The following is a 20,009-nucleotide window of genomic DNA, read 5'->3' as shown; positions in this document are numbered from 1 at the left end:
TTATATTAAGTTCATAAACATGTAGAAAATAAAAATTGCTCAAAGCAAGTAAAGTAATGTTACTTTTCTGGACGAAAATTGATACCTTGACAGTGTCAAAATGTCATTTTAATCACGAAACGTTCGAAACATCAACACAGGACTACAAATTTTTACATATTGTTAAAATTACTATTTTTTGTTCTTAATAATTAATTAAATTAGTAATAACTGTTTTACTTAATATTGAAATGTAAAAAATAGTTCTGTATTTGTTAACATTATATTGATATTATGATGGAAATATTAGTTACGAGAGAGTTGATAAAAGTAAACCAAATATTTGGAACGCACTTTTGAAAAAGTTGAAAGCTTTGTTTCACTATTTTAAGATTTTACATAATTCCAATTGTTTTCCATGTAGACTAGTAATTTTGAGTAATTATGTATATATTTTATTTATAAATATAATGGATGAAAAGAGCAAACAAAATCTGGGATACTCAACTAAAACGGCTCTTATAAAACTACGCGATGACATTCGAACCGTTATTGAAGAACATAAACAGAGAAATCGCATGGGGTATTTATTTGCATTATACATAGTAAACAATAGTTGTTCATTATGTTAACGGCTTATATTTCGCAAATCTTTTTGAGCTGCATATGCATATAATAAATTTAAAATCTTTCATTTCAGATTTGGAATTGTTCGTAAAATTATATCATTTTCATCCGAGAAAGTTTTATTATCAGGAATCGCATATACTGTCACAATAATTAATATAATTTGCCTAATATTGACATATCTATTTGGTGAAACTTTATTGGCCCAAGGGTACTTGTTATGGGAAGCATTATTTTTATTTATTTTACTTGCTATTAATTTCTTAGTAGCTTTTAATGAAGAATACATATACAACAACGAAATACCTCATCGAGTTAAGAAAGTATTAGGTATGTGTAAATAATTTCTAACTTATTTTACCTTTGATTTTGATAAACCAAAAGCTGCAGACATATTTTTGCACTCTATTTTTCATTTTCTGTATGTTTTATTAAGATATTTAAACATAAAATGTAAATTTTTTAAATCTAACACATGTAAGCAATGGTTGGGAAGTTGCTGGCCACTAAGAAATGGGGTGTCCTAGTTTAGCAGTACAAGACCTCTTTGATGTTTTTATCATGTATCATAATAAAATATTTGTATTTGCTTACACATGTCAATGGTGTCTATTCATCCCTTTTTTTACATAGAAACTCTTGATGAAACAATTGAAAAGTGCCTATGGAAGGAGAATCATTATCCACACTTATGTGCTCCATTTTCTCCATGTGTTATACTACAGTGGACTTACAGAGATGGTATGTATATAGATCTCTTTGTTGATTAATTGTATTACTAAATAATTTAAAAAAAGTTATTAAGGAAAACATACATGTTTAAAAACCTTGTTATTAGGGATTATTGTTTTGTATTACAGGTGTTATTGTAAATCTACCCTGGGCTTTACTAGTGGAAGGTGATGTAGTTGTTCTCAGACCAGGACAGGAGGCTCCAGGCCACTGCAGAGGCCTAGAACCTGATGACCCAGAACTTTTTTTTGGACAAATTTTTTTATCAGGATCTCAGGTACATAAATATTTTTGTGTATAAATTGAATATTGTTACTATCTTTTTTGAACTACTCCAACAATTTATATTGATCAAAGATGAATAATTTAATATACAAACAATTTGCATGCTTGTCAGGCAAAAGATCATTTCAGTATGCCTCGAGTGCGTGCACCACATCTCAACAAAGCCTACAAGATGTGCGAAACACCCTTTTTGAAAAACCTAAAATTAGCCCTGGAACAAGCTTCCACTAGGCCGGTAACAGTTTTTGAAAAGCAGAGGTATTTGGTAAGTCTAAACTTTTGCCTATAATTGTTATTTTCACTTCATAAAAATTCCACACGCTTGTTTACCATTCTCGAAAACATGGGCTCTCAACTTATTTTACTTATAAAATTTCTTTTAACATTATATAATATAATATCATATTTAATCCAAGAAAGTCTCTTTTGTCGAAGAGTGGGTTAAACATTATAACAGAACTTCAAGAAAAGTAAAAACAAATTCCTGGTTTAAAGAGCTGTCACTTAAATAGTTGATTATGGATATATATATATATTTTGAATTGTTAATAAATACAGTGTTGGCTATTTTTATAAACTGAGTATGGGATTTAAAAATAATATATATTTTTATATTTATGATAAATGTCTTAATAATTAAATGAAGTAAATAAGTTGTGATTAAGAACATTTGAAAGATTAATGTCTTCTGTAGAAAACTAAAAAAGTTAATATGGGCCCATAGACGCACCACACCCCTGGCTAAGCGCAGTGCATAGGATTTATTACTGCTAAACAACTGATATTGCTAAGAGCAAACGTAAAACAAATCGAAAATTAACTGAACGGACCAGTCCTAAAACTGACAGATGTGTACGCGTTCCATTTGTGCGTATGAAACGTGCATGACTTCGCTCTGCGCTATAATTCGCCAGATTTTTTTTATTTTTTTTTTACAACATCCACAGGCTCGCAGATGCCCGTGCCTTTTTTTACATTCTATTTTTTTAAAAATGGCGTTTTATATTTTATACTAAACAGATATTCGCTGAATTTCATTTGTCTTCTTGGGAGACGTGACCCACACTGACATTGTTTTTTTTAAATACTATATACATAATTTATACTAAATAATATATAATAAAAATATGTATCAGTATATGCGTAATTCTTACTAATCCAGCGGGTCTTCGCCAAATCATGTTTGCCGCTAAAACATCACACTTGAAACATTTAGAGATCTCATTTTTCTTTTACAGTGTACAGTTAAAATTTTGGAAGGCATAGTATTACCACTTGTAATATTGTTGATGGTGGTGACTAGTCTGATACGCTACCTATACCACTTGCCAGGAGTGACGCACTGGACTGAAGTGTACTTTCTGCAGATCATTGCCGCTTCACTGCCATTATTACAAATTGTTTTCCCCATTGCTTGGGTCACACTCAACTGCTATGGATTGGCTAGGTGAGAAGAGTATATATCAATAGTTTGAGCTTAATTTTTATCTTTTATATATTTTTATTTTTAGAAAAGAGATCTAAAAATTTAATGTGACCCATAATTATTTTTTTTAGATTTAAACTATTATCAGAGACAGGACAGAAATATACTCGTCCGAAGTCCTGCTCGATATCAGAAGATGCCAGTGATCCCTTAATAAAAGCACTCAGTGAGTCTAATCTCAAACCGCAGGCATTGAGAACTTTAGGGAAGACTTTCTGGAACATTCTTATTGGAAGAGAAGATATGGTGACTAGAACTGCCAATATTGTTCATGTTTTGGGCTCATTGTCGGTTAGTTGATTTAGTATGTAGAATTTGAACAAAATATAATAATTGACAAAAATATAACTTACTAGTAAGTTTAGTTATGAATATTTGTAAAGAAATTTTTTTTTCAGGCTCTGTGTTGTGTGGATAAGAAAGGTATACTTTCATGGCCTAATCCAACAGCAGAAAAAGTATTCTTCTTAAGGAACTCGAGTCCCTTGTCCCAAAACTCGAGCAAGACGAGCCTCAACGGGTCCATGGGGCACCAGAGCCAGACGAATTTAGACCAAGATGGTGATATGAAACAGAACCCTGAACCATCCACAATTGTCGAAGTACGGTATACGTTATTTTATCTTTTACACATGAATTGAATATAGTACGACACAACTTAGATGTCGCATCGGCAAAACTCATAAAACCGATCACATCCGAATTGAGTACGCCATCCCAAATTATCAATATTTATTTCTCATCCGAACATGATCTTTGCCCAAACGTAATAACTTGTAATGTCATATGACCTAATATATTCGTCAATTTGACGCGTGGATTTACATACATTTGCTTTCTGTGACGCGTGAATCTAGAGCGACGAATAGCGTCGAATGGCGCGATAGGGAGCTATTTCTATTGGTTGTGTAAATCGGCAGTAATCGGATTTTATTTTCATTTCATTGCATTTTCCGATGCTACATCTAATTTGTGTCCTACTATACATGTCGAAATATTCAAAAGGTACCGAACTCATTGAATATTTTTACATGTACTCAATTCATGTGTAAAAAATTCAGTTTTGAGCCCATTTCGACGACCTTCACGTTTAAAAAATATTTTAGTTTAAAAATATACATTTTTTTCCTTCTACTTCATTTCAATATTACCAAGCGTGAAACGAAATGTCCCCATTGTACCCTAAACGAAATGTCCCCATTGTACCCTAAACGAAATGTCCCCATTGTACCCTAAACGAAATGTCCCCATTGTACCCTAAATGAAATGTCCCCATTGTACCCTAAACGAAATGTCCCCATTGTACCCTAAACGAAATGTCCCCATTGTACCCTAAACGAAATGTCCCCATTGTACCCTAAATGAAATGTCCCCATTGTACCCTAAATGAAATGTCCCCATTGTACCCTAAATGAAATGTCCCTACTGCACTGACGGTGCCAGGTGCTGGACCTGACGCACGACCAGAACGCGCCGTTCCGCGTGGAGTTCGACGAGCAGCGCTGGCGCACGCACCTGGCGCGCCTCAAGCCGCTGGGCCTGGCCGCGCTGCTCAACACGTGCGCGCGCGCGCCGCGACACACCTACGCGCACTTCTGCGCGCACCTCACCTGCGAGGCGCACCACAGGTCCGGCGCGCCGCTCTTTGCTACCCTACATTAATCAACAACAACAACAACAACAGCCTGCAAATTCCCACTGCTGGGCTAAAGGCCTCCTCTCCCTTTTGAGGAGAAGGTTTTTGGAACATATCCCACGCTGTTCCAATGCGGGTTGGTGGAATACACATGTGGCAGAATTTCTATGAAATTTGTCACATGCAGGTTTCCTCACGACGTTTTCCTTCACCGCTGAGCACGAGATGAATTATAGAGACAAATTAAGCACATGAATCGGCGGTGCTTGCCTGGGCTTGAACCCGCATTCATCGGTTAAGATGCACGCGTTCTAACCATTGGGTCATCTCGATTCATAACATTGTTCGACCTTCTCTATATTTGGGGAAGGCCTTAAAGCACAATTCAATCGTTTAAGTGGAGTACCAAATTTTTGGTTCTAACACAACTAAAATAATAGGTTCAATAATTATTTAAAACAATGGCCGCAATAAAAGTAATAAGCTATTCTAGAAATGATTTTCGTTTCAGTGAGGACCTCGTCCCCGTGACCAACAGACGCTGCCTGTGCGAGTTAGCCAAGCAGATCGGTTTCACGGACGCGGTCGCCGAGTCTTATAACGTACAGGAATGCTTGGCTGTTTTTCGACATCTTGTAAGTAAAGCTTAATAATAAACCCTTCTCAATTCAATTTACATTAAAATTCACATTTATAAATATAATTTCGTAATATCAGTACATACAATTTGAATTGATTATTTCTTTATCTCGTTTCAGCAAGCAGATACAATTCGGCGAGAGACGCGCTTCGTTCGGTCGCTCCACCTGAGCACGCGTGTGAAGGTTCCTCTGCCGCATATGTTGGCCGTCGTCGTGAAGGATCAATCAAACCAACTACAGATGCTCACACAGGTATGTTTTTTATTATAATCCGTATGGAATGAGTATGTGCGCCTCCTGATGGTCAGTGGTCATCCATTGATATTGGCGCTATAAGAAATGTTAACCATTCCTTACATCGCGAATGCGCCATTAATGATGTTAAATAATTTATGTGAAAGCTGCGATTACCCTTTTTTTCGCATTCAGTAATAATATTTCAAAATCCCAAATTGTTTTTAACGACATAAATGTATAAACGACGTATCACATATGTGGTGTATGAAACGTCCAGGGAACGGCTGACATAATCCTGGACTCGTGCGTGGACTACTGGAACGGGCGCGACCTGACGCCGATCTCGCCGTCCGACCGCAAGAAGATCATCGACTTCTACCAGCGGAACTCGCTAACGGCGTACTGCACGGCCTTCGCGTACAAGTGAGTGTCGTGTGGGGAGGTGTTGGGGGTTGTGGGGCGTGGCGCGGGTGTGCGCGCACTAAATATTTATTTATTTTTATTTGAGACAACATCACATACATTACTCTCATTCCAATGTAAGTAGCTGAAGCACTTGTGTTATGGAAATCAGAAGTAACGACGGTACCACAAACACCCAGACCCGAGACAACATAGAAAACTAATGGTAATCTACATCGACTCGGCCGGGAATCGAACCCGGGACCTCAGAGTGGCGTACCCATGAAAACCGGTGTACACACCACTCGACTACGGAGGTCGTAAAAAGGCAGCGTGCGCAGGCCGCTGACGCGCGGCGTGGCGGGCGCGCTGGCGCGGCAGTACCTGGAGCTGCCGGCCGACAGCCGCGCGCTGTACGCGCACGCGGCGCAGCGCGCGCACGCGCCGCACTGGCCCGACGCCGCCGCGCTGCACTTCCACTCCACCGGTATCTATCTTTGCTGTTTACGCGACCGCTTACAAGCCCAGTATGTTTTTTTTTTTTTTTTATAAATAGTCGTTATATTTGGAGCAGGGGTGTTATAGATGTCCATTTTCTTAACTCGGTCTAAATACGGATATGTGAATAAAATGTATTATTTCGGATTATCCGATTGCTTCGGATTGTTTTAGTAACAAATAATTGACATGGTAAAATAAATAATTACCGGGTACCAATTTTAATTTATATACAGGCTATTGTTTGGCATTAGTTATTATCATAGAAAAAAATTATCAGAGTTGGTTACAGTTTCGGATAGGATTTTATTTCGGATATCCGATGGTTACCGGTAAGGAAGCTCCATGAAATCCCTTATATTGAACCTTCACATTTGCAATCGAAATCAAATTTTGATCAATATAACGCATTGCAGTCGATATATAAAAAATATAGTATTACCTTTAAGCCTATTCCAACCGCAAAAAGAGTAAGGACAAATGAACAAGCTTGAGATTGAATCGACGCGATATCAAATAGTAATAAAAAACAATTGATCATAACCTCGAATAATCGGTGATATTCTAGATTAAGAATATTTTTTTATGCAATGGAATAAGAGTTGTATTAAAGTAGTAACTAAATATATAATTAACAAGAGTTGTTTGTAGTACATAATATACCAAAGTTAATAATCAATTATATGTATATGAAAATCTAAAGTTACCTTTACTCCTTTTTCGATCGGAATACATACCGATTGACATTATTTAGTTGGATATACGTAAATAATGTCAATCGGAATGCCATTATAATGATCAACGACCATGTGAACTCCTCAGATTCGTTGCTATTTAACGAGGTCACGGACGATGACGTCAACGACGCCGATGGATATTTCGACATGCAATGTAATCAGGTGAATTGGAAATTTTGTATATTAAATAACTGAAGATAAACATATATTCATAACTCAAACAACAACAGCCTGTAAATTTCTCATTGCTGGGTTAAGGCCTCCTCTACCTTTGAGGATAAGGTTCGGAACATATTCTACACATTGTTCCAATGCGGTTGGTGGAATATACATGTGGCAGTATTTGTATGAAATCCGTTTGGTATTTTAAAAGATCTAAGCGACGCATTCTAGAAGGGATCTTTGTTTTATCAAAGTACGATTTACATTTATTTTTTTGTTGTTTAAGTTAGTAGGAGTCGAGATGGTGGTTAGAACGCGTGTATCTTAACGAGTTCAAAACATAGGCAAACACTGAATACTCGTGTGCTTAATTTGTTTTTATAATACATCTCGTGCTCTGAAGGAATCTTGACGAAACCTGTGTCTTATTTCATAGAAATTCTGCCACATGTGTATTCTACCAAACCGTATAGGAACAGCGTGTTGGAATATGTACCGAACGTTCTCCTCAAAGGGAAGGAAGGACTTAGCCCAGCAACGGAAAATTTACAGGCTGTTGTAATATACTCACGAACGAAAAACAAATACTTTATATGTCCCTCGATTATCCCGACATGCTTAAGTCAGTAAACATACTCTTTATATGTCCATCAATTATCCCGACTTGCTAAAGTCAGTAAACATACTCTTTATATGTCCCTCGATTGTCCCGACATGCTTAAGTCAGTAGGCGCACTAACGACGGCGACGCCGCAGGTGTTCATAGGCATGGTGACGATGCAGTACCAGGCGCAGAGCGACATGGTGGAGCTGATCGAGCGGCTGGAGCGCGCCTGCATCCGCTTCGTGCACTTCAGCAAGGAGAACGAGCTGCGTTCGCGCGTCTTCAGCGAGAAGATGGGCCTCGAGTCCGGCTGGAACTGCCACATATCGCTCATGAGCGATCACCACCACAGGTGAGCTCGGCAGATGTAGTGCCCGAGGTACAAACCCGACCATGATTTGCACATTTTATAATTGTTCCAATTAAGCTGTCATTCGTTTTCAATTGGATTCTCTATTCTCCTCGACTCTATAGTTAAATAAGGAAATATGTTCCGAAGACTGTACAATCGCGACTAATTTTTTAAAGTGTATTTTCCAAAAACCTTTTTCTCTGAAAAGACATATCACAAAAAAGACATCTGACAAAATTACGTAGATTTTAATGCTTTTCAGTTAATGGTTGTCTACAAATACTACAAATTTTTGAGGTTCGGATTATTATTTTGAAGTGATGATTTTCGTCTCCAAGATTGTATATGTCTTTTTGGAGCCGACCCTACTCGTATTGTTAGTTGTAAGGTCATCTTCAAACTTAACATACATATATGTTTAAATTAAAAAATGAGCTCTGAAGACAATTAACATATTTAATGTCGCATTCAGGGTTGAAAGATTTGAACGAGTTCCAATTCATCGATGTTACCAGTATTAAAATGTTTCAATAATAATATATTAGGATTTTAAATGATTTTATCGGAATTAACGCATTTTTTTTGCAAAAGTAACTAAACCTCAATTGCAGTTAAAATAGCATTGTAAACATATTTAATTTTTATTACATAGGCATAAGATAAAATTACAAAGAATAGTGCAAGTTTGCAGGTCGTAAAAGCAGCAATTGGAAATTTGGATAATCCTTACAAAATTGGCACTAACACATTTAATAGAGGCGATAGACAAATAATTCGGTAACAGGTACACCCGCCATTTTCATATAACACGACACATATACTGACTAGCTTATTATTTTGAATTATGATTTTTTTTTCTTATTAACCTTCTTAGTTTTCTGAATGTTGTAATAATTTATTTTCTAATGAGAAATGTGTTAATAGATCATTTGCTTTAATAAAAAAAAATGGTAAATAAGATGTTTTTCATGTTGTAATCTTTTTTTTTTTTATAGTCTGTAAGAATAATGTCATTGTAAAAAATACTCACTGCTGCATTTCCATATCATCTGTTACGGCATTTGTTTTTGGGTCTCTTGTTCACAAAACTTACATGACATAATAAAAAAAAATATGTAAAAAAAGTATTTTCAGAAAGCGTCGTTCTGTAATCCCTTCTATTGATCTTCTGCATGGTCTATTTTTTGTTTTCTACAATAGATGTATCAACCCCTGAAAAGTTTGTCCTTTTATAGAAAATTTGCAAGCTTCTTACCCATAGATGAAAAAAAAGTTTATTTTAAATATCTGTGTGTGCCATTTTGAAGAAGCTCTTGATTTGCACATTTTATAATTGTTCCAATTAAGCTGTCATTCGTTGTCAATTGGATTCTCTATTCTCGTCGACACTATAGTTAAGAAAGGATATGTTCCGAAGAATGTACAATCGCAAACTGTTTAAAATTATCGTATTCTTGTGAAATATTTATCATTTTAATAAAAAATCAGATAACAAAAAGTGACATGGAACTAATAATGAGAACTTTAAAACGGTTTCTATGACTTTATAGTTCCATGTTTCTGTATGATTTGATTATTTGTCTGTGTTATCATAACGTTTGTCATAACAAAACAATGCCGACCGGCTTGGAGTGAGTGAGTCAGTGTTGTCGACAGCAAGCCGGTTTCGCCGCTGTCGTCTCAGACTCTGCGCGGCCGCCATAACACCGCCTCGAAACTTACTAGGCCCGATACGGGCGACGCCTTTACTTTTAGGTTCGTCTATATCTCTCGCGCTTCACTAAATAGCTTGCTTGTTACTTTGATTGACATTTTGTTTATAAACGACCTGTACTTTTAATATCTTGATACTCTTTCTTTTAACTACGATAGGATGGTAAGGTTGTATTTGTAAATAATATTATCCTTTTAAAACATTTTAAAAGAAGTTAGGTTAGGGTTACATATAGGATTTTTTTCCTATTCTTAATTAAATTTCATTTGATTTAAAGAAGATAGATAGAGCTACAATATACTCTTTGTGAATTGGCACATCGTTTGGGGATACAGAATACTTACTATATTATTATTTAAATTTTTGGTGTCATTCTTTTGAAATAGATAACACTTAAAATTAAATTTTGAGAACATCATTCATTACCCATCTCACTAATAAGGATAATTTAAAATGTATTACTTTAACATAAAGCTAACTAATACGATTTATATTCAATTAACTTTTATATTATCGGTGTTGTCTTTGCACAATAGTTCGGTTATCAAAAAAAAAAAAAAAAAAACAAAATGTCAATTTGGGTGAGTCAAAATATATGCATTTGCATGTAAATTTTATCAAAAATATATTAGTGATGTATTTTTAACATAAACATATAAAATAATTAAAAATCATTAAAGTAAATCTATAGATGATCAAATGCATATGTTTTTTGTTGCTTTATCTTAAATATGTCACTTTTTTTCATGTTTATAAACAAATTATTCTTATTTTTTTTGTTTCATTTACGAGCTGTATCAACTAAAACCAAATGTTGACGACGAATAATATGAATAGAAGTGGCATATATAAAATATTTATTAATTTGCTTTGACGGTAAATGTCGCTCAGCTTTTTTACTTATAATAAATTAATATTTTAATTTACATTTATGAGCCTAAATAATAAATAATTTGACAAGAAACAGATCGCTTTAACCCCGATAATGCATGAATCCAAAATAACTTAGTTTTATTTTACTTATAACCATTATAAGAATTATTTTTAACACTGAACATCATATTCATCTCTGACTACTAATCACGAGTATCTCAGTTATAATGCGAGTGTATCTCTACATGTGTGTGTATATACACATATACGTACATGAATTAATTGCTTTTGGTACGAAGTAGAATCACCACAGATTAGCAGTTGGCACGTTGTAACTCTTAATATGATCAGACCTTTTTGCATATGCCGAAGTGCTTACATTGAGAATTACTTCCAAGTAGTACATTATTAAAATACTATTAAGCGGTTTATTTAAATTGTATCGACGTTTCTACTAATGCATATGTTCAGCGGCACCATATCGTCGTCGAAGGCGCTATCGATGTCAGCGCCGGGAGCGATTAACGTTGAGCACAATACTGTTAAGTTCGATAACGAGGTCAAGAAAACGAGGCATTCGATCACTACGCACAGTGGACTGAAGGTAAAAACGACGTTTTGGGACGAACCAATAGAATATAATCATTTTAATACACGACTATGCAAAGCAATTATATATAGCATTTGTCTTATAACACAAATTTTATTACACCATATTGCACTTATCACAAATAACAGGCTCGAAATGTTACCCCGTAACTGTTGAGTAAAGTAATGTAAAGTAAAATAACAGCCTGTACATTTCCCACTGCTGAGATAAGGCCTCCTCTTCCATTAAGGAGAGGGTTTGGAACATATTCCACCACGCTGTTCCAATGCGGGTTGGTGGAATGCACATATGGCAGAATTTCTATGAAATTAGACACATGCAGGTTTCCTCACGATGTTTTCGAAGGAAACATCGTGAGGAAATCTCGTGCTGAGATGAATTATAAACACAAATTAAGCACATATATATAATGGTGCTTGCCTGGGTTTGAACCCGCAGCCATCGGTTAAGATGCACGCGTTCTAACCACTGGGCCATCTCAGCTCTGTTGACGTTAACCTGAAAGCTTAATGAACAAGAAGTTGCGCCCGTTGCGAACTTGCAGCAGCTGCAGCGCGACAGCATAACGACGAGCCAAGCGTCCACGGACTCGCTGCTGGACGCGCGCGCGGAGGCCGGCGAGTCCCCGCCCGACGCGTGCCGCTCGCTGTCCTGCCTCACCGACTCCACCGACCACTCCGCGCCGCTTAACTTCGACATGAGCAACCGGGTCTGTGCTCAGACGAGTATTTGTAATTACCATACTTAACGATCGCAGTCACGCTAGTTCCTACTTAAACAATTTGGAATTGATAAGAAACATTTTTGAAAAGGTATAGTACGACACAACTTAGATGTCGCATCGGCAAAATTCGTTAAACCGATCACATCCGAATTGAGTACGCTATCCCAAATATTAATATTTATTTCTCATGCGAAAATGATCTTTGCATAAACGCAATAACTTGTAATATCATATGACCTAATATATTCGTCAATTTGATGCGTCGATTTACATGCACTTGCTTTCTCTGACGCGTGAATCTATAGCGACCAATAGCGTCGAATGGTGCGATAGGGAGCTATTTCTATTGGTTGTGTAAATCGGCAGTAATCGATTTTATTTTCATTCCATTGCATTTTCCGATGTCACATCTAATTTGTGTCATACTATACCTTGTACGTTTCCCTGTACTTTGAGGTACCACCACCACCACCAGAATATTTTTTATAATAATGACCCAAACGCTTTATCCTTTGCTTGATATCCTCTGAGTATATGAAATGCAATCATTCTTAGATTTAATATCGTAACTACTATACATATGTAAATACTACGTCAACAACAAGATGTTTTATCACAAATTATATTAGATTACAATATGATTTGGCGGAACCCGGTCTCACTAAAATATTCATGGAAATGTATTTGTTGGTGGGGCATTGGGAACGTATTTGAAGTTGGGTAGGGAGATTAGACGCTATATTCGAAGCGCTTACGGCACTGAAAGCTTGATATGAGATGGTTCTATTCTACTCTTCAGTAATTATCTCAACGTGGTACAAAACAATATTGCTTCCCACCATATTCTGTACGCTTATCTTTTTAAACTACTTGTTACTACGAAATTGCTTTTATCAATAAAAAGAGGAAGTTCGATATGTTAAATAAAGCGTGTATTATAAGTATTAGTAGTATTATAGTAGAGCAAGAGCCGGGTGGAAAGGGAATATATTCATTTCAAGGGTAATTATTAAAGTGCACTGTATTCGACCTCCGTGGTCGAGTGGTGTATACACCAGTTTCATGGGTACGCCACTCCGAGATCCCGGGTTCGATTCCGAGCCGAGGCCAAGTCGATGTAGATTGCCATTAGTTTTCTATGTTGCCTTGGGTCTGGGTGTTTGTGGTACTGCTAATTACATTGGGATCAGAGTAATGGATGTGATGTAGTCTCATAAAAAAGGTGTTTTATTTCTGTTCCTGAGTCAGGTTGAGGATTGTAATGAGTATTAAATTATAATGAGCTTTTTATTTTACATATGCCTATGCCTATGACAATTTTATTCTCAATATTTGAAACCATTTATATGAATATTCCGGAACCAAAATAATGAATAATTAACGAAGATCTTGTGACATTCGACAGGCAAAACTGCCGCGAGGTATTGAAAACATTCGGCCTCACATCGAGCAAGTGGACAACGTCCCGCTACTCGTGTCGCTTTTCACAGACTGCACGGCTAACTCCGTACAGCGAATGATTCAGATTATGCAGGTATATTTCGATTACTTGTCTTTTTACCTATTTTAAACGTACTAGTTATAAATGTGGGATATAATTTAATTTAAATATGTATGTCTCTAATAGGATTACGGCGAGGTGGTATGCGTGATGGGGTCGACAGCCAACTGCCAAAATATGGAGATTTTCATGCAAGCTGATGCAAGGTAAATTGATAATAAATTAATATAGTTTACCTTGCAACAACAACAGCCTGTAAATTTCCCACTGCTGGACTAAGGCTTCCACCTCCCCTTGAGGAGAAGGTTTGGAATATATTCCACCAAACTGTTCCAATGCGGGTTGGTTTAATACATATGTTGCGGAATTTCTATGAAAATAGACATCCAGATTTCTTCACGATGTTTTCCTTCACCTCCGAACACGAAATGAATTATAAACACAAATTAAGCACATGAATATTCAGTGGTGCCTGCTTGGATTTGATCCCGCAATCATCGGTTAAGATGAACGCTTTCTAAACACTGGGCCATCCCGGCTCTAGTTTACCTTAGTTTTAAAAAATATATTATTTTTTTACCAGTATTGCAGTTGAGCCGCTGTATCCGGTTTTATGTCAGAAGATGCCGCCGTATCAAGTGCCGCGAGACTGCATCGGGCCGATTGATTTGGCGAGGTCACTGAACTCTGTGCCATGTTCCCTATCGGTAATACATTACATTAATTTTATAATATTTAATTTAAGTTTTTGTTACACATCAATTATTATTTCGAAAACGAAACGTGGTATGTAATATCGGTATTACTTAGGTATAGTTCTTGAAATTAAATATTTCCTAAAAAAAATACTTATATTAGTTCAAATTGATGCACGCTCACCTTAAAGTTGAAAAACAAATGGCAAAGTCAGCCGTGCACCAACTACTGCAACACCCAGGTACGTAAGTTCTTTGAACATAGTATATACGTGAGGGCTACGTTAAAGTGCATGGTGTGACGTAATGCAGCATAGATCTATTTTACTTTTTTTTTATCTATGGTCTGTTATTAAAGTTCTTTGAAATTTTATATTGTACCTTTTTAGTATTTATTCCTACAGATTTGGTTATTATGATTATGTATACTAATTGTGATCGACTACTGCGCGTTTAATTTAATGAAAAAGTTATTGTTGTAACCTAAGCTACTCCTTATTACATCAACTATCTGCTGGTGAAAATCCCGTTAAAATCAGTCCAGCTATTGCAGAGATTAGCCGAAAAAAACAGACATTCTAAAATTGAAAATAATTTTTCTTGGTATATATGCTATGTGTACATAACAATTTACGTGTAACACTATGTGTAAACAACAAAAATAAAAGTTAAGTTAATTTAAAAGCGGTTATTTCAATATTACCAACAGATTGGATAAACGGATTGTATATCTTGTACCTCCGCCGATTATAGGGAATGTGACGTCACTCTTAATTGATATCTATCTAGAATACATAACATTTCAAATATATATAGTACTAGTTTTCTGCCGCGGTTTCACTCCGTTGTTAAAATTGGGGTTTAGGTATAAAAAGTAGCCTATGACCTTACTTCCGGTCAAGCTTGCGTCTTGCGGTCAGGTGGGAATGCGTAACAAATATAGTTACTTTAGCATTATTATAATATTAGCATAGATAGTATAGATGAAAAAAAAAACTAGATCTTGCGCTCAATTTTGTCTCGATAATCTGTATACAGATGTGACAGAGGTGACTATTTGCAATAATTTTATCCCCTATATTCATGATCCAAAAGTGAACCATTTTTGAGTTATTACGTTTTTTTTTTTTTTCAAAAAAGCAACTTCAGAAATTTATTTAGAAAAAAATATCAATAAAAATCAATTTCTTCTTCCGATTTATAAAAACGAATAAACACTCGATATTTATCAGACCAAATTTAAAAATGGGAGTCAGAAAACGATTTATTTTAATTTGTTTTGCCTAAAACTAAAAAATAATTATGAAACTTGTTCTGCAGATTATTTTAAAAATATAAGCGTTTCCTTAGCTTTCCAAAAATGTATAAAAACTATTAATTTATTTCAAAGCAGCCGAAATAAAATGACCAGAAAGGAAATGACATTCATGGGGGTTAAAATTATTGCAAATAGTCACCCCTATTACCTCCTAGCGTATGTACGTCGTATTACCAATAACCCTGTATATCAGTCGAATTACATTTTGTCATGTGAAATGATGTTTATGTATGTTATGTCATTATGTTTTTGCTTTTTCAAATATAGGTAAATGTGTAAATGTGCATTTCATCTATAATCAAAAAAAAAACAATGTACCTTGCCTAAATTTTAATTTCCCATTATACTTAAGACTCTTTTTCAAAATTCATCAAAAACATTTTTTTTTCAACAAGCACTGCAGAAAAAAAAGTTCGATTCAAATTAAAAATAACTTTCGATTTTGTCAAATTTTCCATCTATTTATATCTTTCAATATAGATGATATCATGAATTGCTAAAAAGCAGCTTTATACAAAATAGAATGTTTACGACATTTTGTCATGTATGTATTTCTGTTTTTATCGAAAGAATTAAATCTTAACGCTTTTGTTAGGTTATTTCGGCAGTCGCGACTGATTCTATTAAAGTTTGAAAGATTACTGAAATAGGATTAGTTTAGCGATCTTTGATGAGTGATCTGGATGTTTTTTCTTTGTAATAGCAATAAAGTTGGTTTACAAATGAGTGACCACGTTTACTGCCTCAGATGTCTCGCGACGCGGACGTCTCGCTGTTCGCACTGATCACCATGTCGCGACACTTCACCATGTGTCTTTGGAACAGCACGCAGTTCTGGATCTGCAGTTCGTGCTTCCTATCGTTGTTACAGGCGAGTGTTCAGACTTCTTTTTATAAAATAATGAGGGCAATATATTCAATCAAAATTTTGGCCATTTTTAGGTATTAAATTCAAGAACATACTTACAATCTTTTTAAATAAATCTCCACTGTTAGTATTTAGTGTAGTTAATTTTAAGCCATAGATCTCGAGGATCTCGACGATCACTTATCTCGAGTCGAGCTAATAAAGTTATGAATTTTGACGAATTACGTAAAGCTTAGCCCTGTCTTTAAAAGTAGGGATATCGAATCACTTACACGAATATCTCTGTGTGTGTATATATCCTTAGCAATAGGCTAATTCTCGGACGTAGTCGTGTATGTGTGAAATCGAATGTGTTGCTTTGCGCAGCTGAGCTCGGTGATGGTGTTCGGCGCGGGCGCGCTGAGCGCGGGCGGCGCGGCGGGCGGCGCGCTGGCGGGCGCGCTGCTGGCGGCCGCGCTGAGCTTCGCGCCGCCGCGCGCCGCGCTCGTGCTGCGCGCCGCCACGCGCCCCGCGCTCGCCTTCAACGCCCGGGTGGGTCCTTTTTTTTTTTGTGTGTGTTGTGTATTGCTGTTGGCCCTACTGGCCTTCACAGCGTCTTTCGGGCGAGAACTAATGTCCCCTGCCCTGAGGTTGAGCGCGGGGCTCTAAATTAAAACTAAAGTTCATCCTGAGGGTGTCTCCTATGAGATCGGGTGGGTCCGGACTAACGTGCGCTATTATTGTAAAAGGAACTAACGACCCGAATTAAAAACTCTCACTCTTTGGAAACCTACATAATTTCTCACTATTTGTACTGTTTTTTTTATTATATACTGCACCGTCAGACGTCGAGACGGCATTTTTTATCTGCAATAGCCAAGTAATTAACAGCACTATAAAATTATTATTAATAGTTAAATAGTTGCACAGTACCTACACTGATTGTTGCTTTTTTTTTTAATGTGGCTTTTATTTGTGCCAAGAAGACACAGATTTATTTCGCCAATGTCACGTGCGATGGAGAAGACACGATGGAGATTGAACGGTGCGGTCGAGATTGCAAGCTTAATTTAATTTTAAGGGCACAATAGTAGTAGACACTCAGTTAGCCCACAACCTAAAACAATACAATAATAAATAATTAAATAAACAAATAACATTATTATTAAAACAACAAATGAGAACGATCACAAAAACATTTACAACTTAATTTTATTACGCTCAATATATTTACATAAAAATCTGATTGTTGTTTGTCTATGATGAATATATTATTTTATTTACTTTCGTCAACAGATGGCGCTGTTTGTATTCTGGTGTTACGCGTGCAAGTTTCTGCCCTCAGCTATTTCTATCCTAGTATTATATGGATTTACATTACGAAGCTTCTGCGAGCAGATAGCATCGTTTACGAATGCCACCTCCTGTTGGCTGATATATCCTGTAAATATCGGGAATTACTCGAGCAGCCAGGACTTGTCGTTAAAGAGCTGGCACGGGTGGGGTGATGATTTCTACGACGGGTTTTATTTAGCGCAGCACATAACATTAGCGTTGATAACTTTGCATTTAAGTGAGTAATACGTTTCTTATTTATTTTATGAATTACCATTCCTTAATAAATGGTTAATTAAATTGTAACATTGTTGTTTCAGTTGTGATATCATTGTCTTTTATACAACGACATTCTTCCATCTGGCAGGGAAGATTCTGGACAAATAGGGTGTGGTGTGTGACTGTAGTGTTTTTGTGAGTAGCATTATAATGTCTATTTTCAAGGTTAATTACTTTACTAAATATATTCGATATTAATATTCGATTGAGTCGAGATGGCCCAGTGGTTAGAACGCGTGCATCTTGATGATGATGAACCGATGATTAGGGGTTTAAACCCAGGCAAGCACCGCTGAATCATGTGCTTAATTTGTCTTTATAATTCATCTCGTGCTCAGCGGTGAAGGAAAACATCGTGAGGAAACCTGCATGTGACAAATTTCATAGAAATTCTGCCACATGTGTATACCACCAACCCGCATTGGAACTGCGTGGTGGGATATGTTCCAAACCTTCTCCTCAAAGGGAGAGGAGGCCTTTAGCCCAGCAGTGGGAATTTACAGGCTGTCGTTGTTAATATTCGATCGCAAAACAATTCCAGGATACTAGTCCAGAGCAGCTTCAGCGCCGTGATGCTGAGCGGCTCGTACGGCGCGTGCGCGGCGTGGGCGGCGTGCGCGCTGCGCTACGGCGTGCGCGCGCCGCTGCTGGCCGCCTACGCCGCGTCGCTGCTACTCGTGTTCGCGCTCAACGAGCTCATCAAGTGGCAGGAGCTCAAGTCAGTTTGCGCACTTTTACGCTCTCTCTTTCATACAGGAAACTAACCGACTAGTCATAAGTTAATATATCACTCCCTACATCGTTCATATAACTCTAGCTACCTATATATAATCTACCGGTGAGAACATTAGGAACACTATTTTTTTTTTGTTTTGCGTATCACTTTTCACCTCGCTAGCTTATCAAAGCGTCGAAATAAAACTAGCTATAACGGATTTGAATCGCGTATATTAATTATTTTTAACATCCCGACGTTTCGAGTACTTTACAGCGTTCGTGGTCACGGGTAGAGTCTATCCGGGATGTTAAAAAAAATTAATATACGCGATTCAAATCCGTTATAGCTAGTTTTATTTCAATGTGTAATCGCGAAAATTTAAGACAACATTTATCAAAGCGTCTTCGGGTGGAAGACGAAAACTGAGGCTCTGAAGTCTGAGTGTAAAGTCTCAGCTGGAAGAACGTCCTAAGGTAGGGGGGATTAGTACATTCTTACAACAGAAAGTATTCTGAGAACGCATCTCGTCTTTGCCAGAAAGGTAATGTAGTTTTGTGACACATTCGCGTGCTGCTTAGGGAGTCATAATCAGTCGGATAAAACGATGTATAAAAATATAAATAATATTATACAGTGTCAAGGTACTAACAAATTACGTACAAAAAAACAAACAAATTATCACACGGTTGCTCGAAATATTAACATACGTTATCAATCTTTTAAAATCGTACTTTGTTTTTGCAGAGTTGACGCGCGAAATCAAAGAAGAGCTCGGTTAGACTTCGGAACCAAGTTGGGGATGAACTCGCCGTTTTAGTCATCATCTCATCTAGTCAATTACAATGTAGTAAATTTAATATTAACGATGCCAATGCAATGGTTGAAGTTTAGTTTTAAGAGAAATATTGTACTTTTTATGTACCTCCCCACTATTTTGTACTTAATTTATTCAATGTATCTGTTACAGACATTCAATTTTTTAATAAATGGTATTCTCATACATCTTGTTTCATTAAA

The 20,009-nt window shown here is 36.5% G+C and overlaps 1 protein-coding gene across 3 annotated transcripts; it reads left to right on the top strand.

The window, feature by feature from the left end:
- The first annotated feature begins 121 nt into the window (after positions 1-121).
- Positions 122-19,992, top strand: LOC124529697 (transmembrane protein 94). 3 transcript variants are annotated; one of them, XM_047103569.1, is made up of 27 exons: positions 122-562; positions 680-936; positions 1,240-1,347; positions 1,467-1,615; positions 1,736-1,888; positions 2,862-3,070; positions 3,181-3,400; positions 3,508-3,711; positions 4,553-4,737; positions 5,257-5,380; positions 5,504-5,638; positions 5,901-6,046; positions 6,367-6,512; positions 7,346-7,422; positions 8,179-8,378; positions 10,035-10,133; positions 11,437-11,569; positions 12,120-12,284; positions 13,705-13,833; positions 13,927-14,006; positions 14,384-14,507; positions 16,562-16,684; positions 17,048-17,212; positions 17,957-18,233; positions 18,316-18,409; positions 18,816-18,992; positions 19,737-19,992. In XM_047103569.1, the coding sequence occupies exons 1-27, from the start codon at positions 450-452 to the stop codon at positions 19,807-19,809; spliced, it is 4,065 nt and encodes a 1,354-aa protein (XP_046959525.1). In that variant the 5' UTR covers positions 122-449; the 3' UTR covers positions 19,810-19,992. The 3 variants fall into 3 exon arrangements, with proteins under 3 accessions (XP_046959525.1, XP_046959524.1, XP_046959526.1); XM_047103568.1 differs by having other exon boundaries at positions 10,023-10,133; XM_047103570.1 differs by lacking the exon at positions 10,035-10,133.
- Positions 19,993-20,009: the final 17 nt, after the last annotated feature.

The sequence above is a fragment of the Vanessa cardui genome, chromosome 5 (assembly GCF_905220365.1).
Source record: "Vanessa cardui chromosome 5, ilVanCard2.1, whole genome shotgun sequence".
NCBI classification, from domain to species: Eukaryota; Metazoa; Arthropoda; class Insecta; order Lepidoptera; family Nymphalidae; genus Vanessa; species Vanessa cardui.
Note: the sequence above shows the minus strand (reverse complement) of the source record. Positions and strands in the feature narration are given on the sequence as shown.

Coding starts and splice junctions, on each gene's coding strand:
- LOC124529697 (XM_047103568.1), top strand. CDS start 450: ATGGATGAAAAGAGCAAACAAAATCTGGGATACTCAACTAAAACGGCT. Junction 937..1,239: donor TCGAGTTAAGAAAGTATTAG/GTATGTGTAAAT, acceptor TTTTTTACATAG/AAACTCTTGATGAAACAATT. Junction 16,685..17,047: donor GCTTCCTATCGTTGTTACAG/GCGAGTGTTCAG, acceptor TGCTTTGCGCAG/CTGAGCTCGGTGATGGTGTT.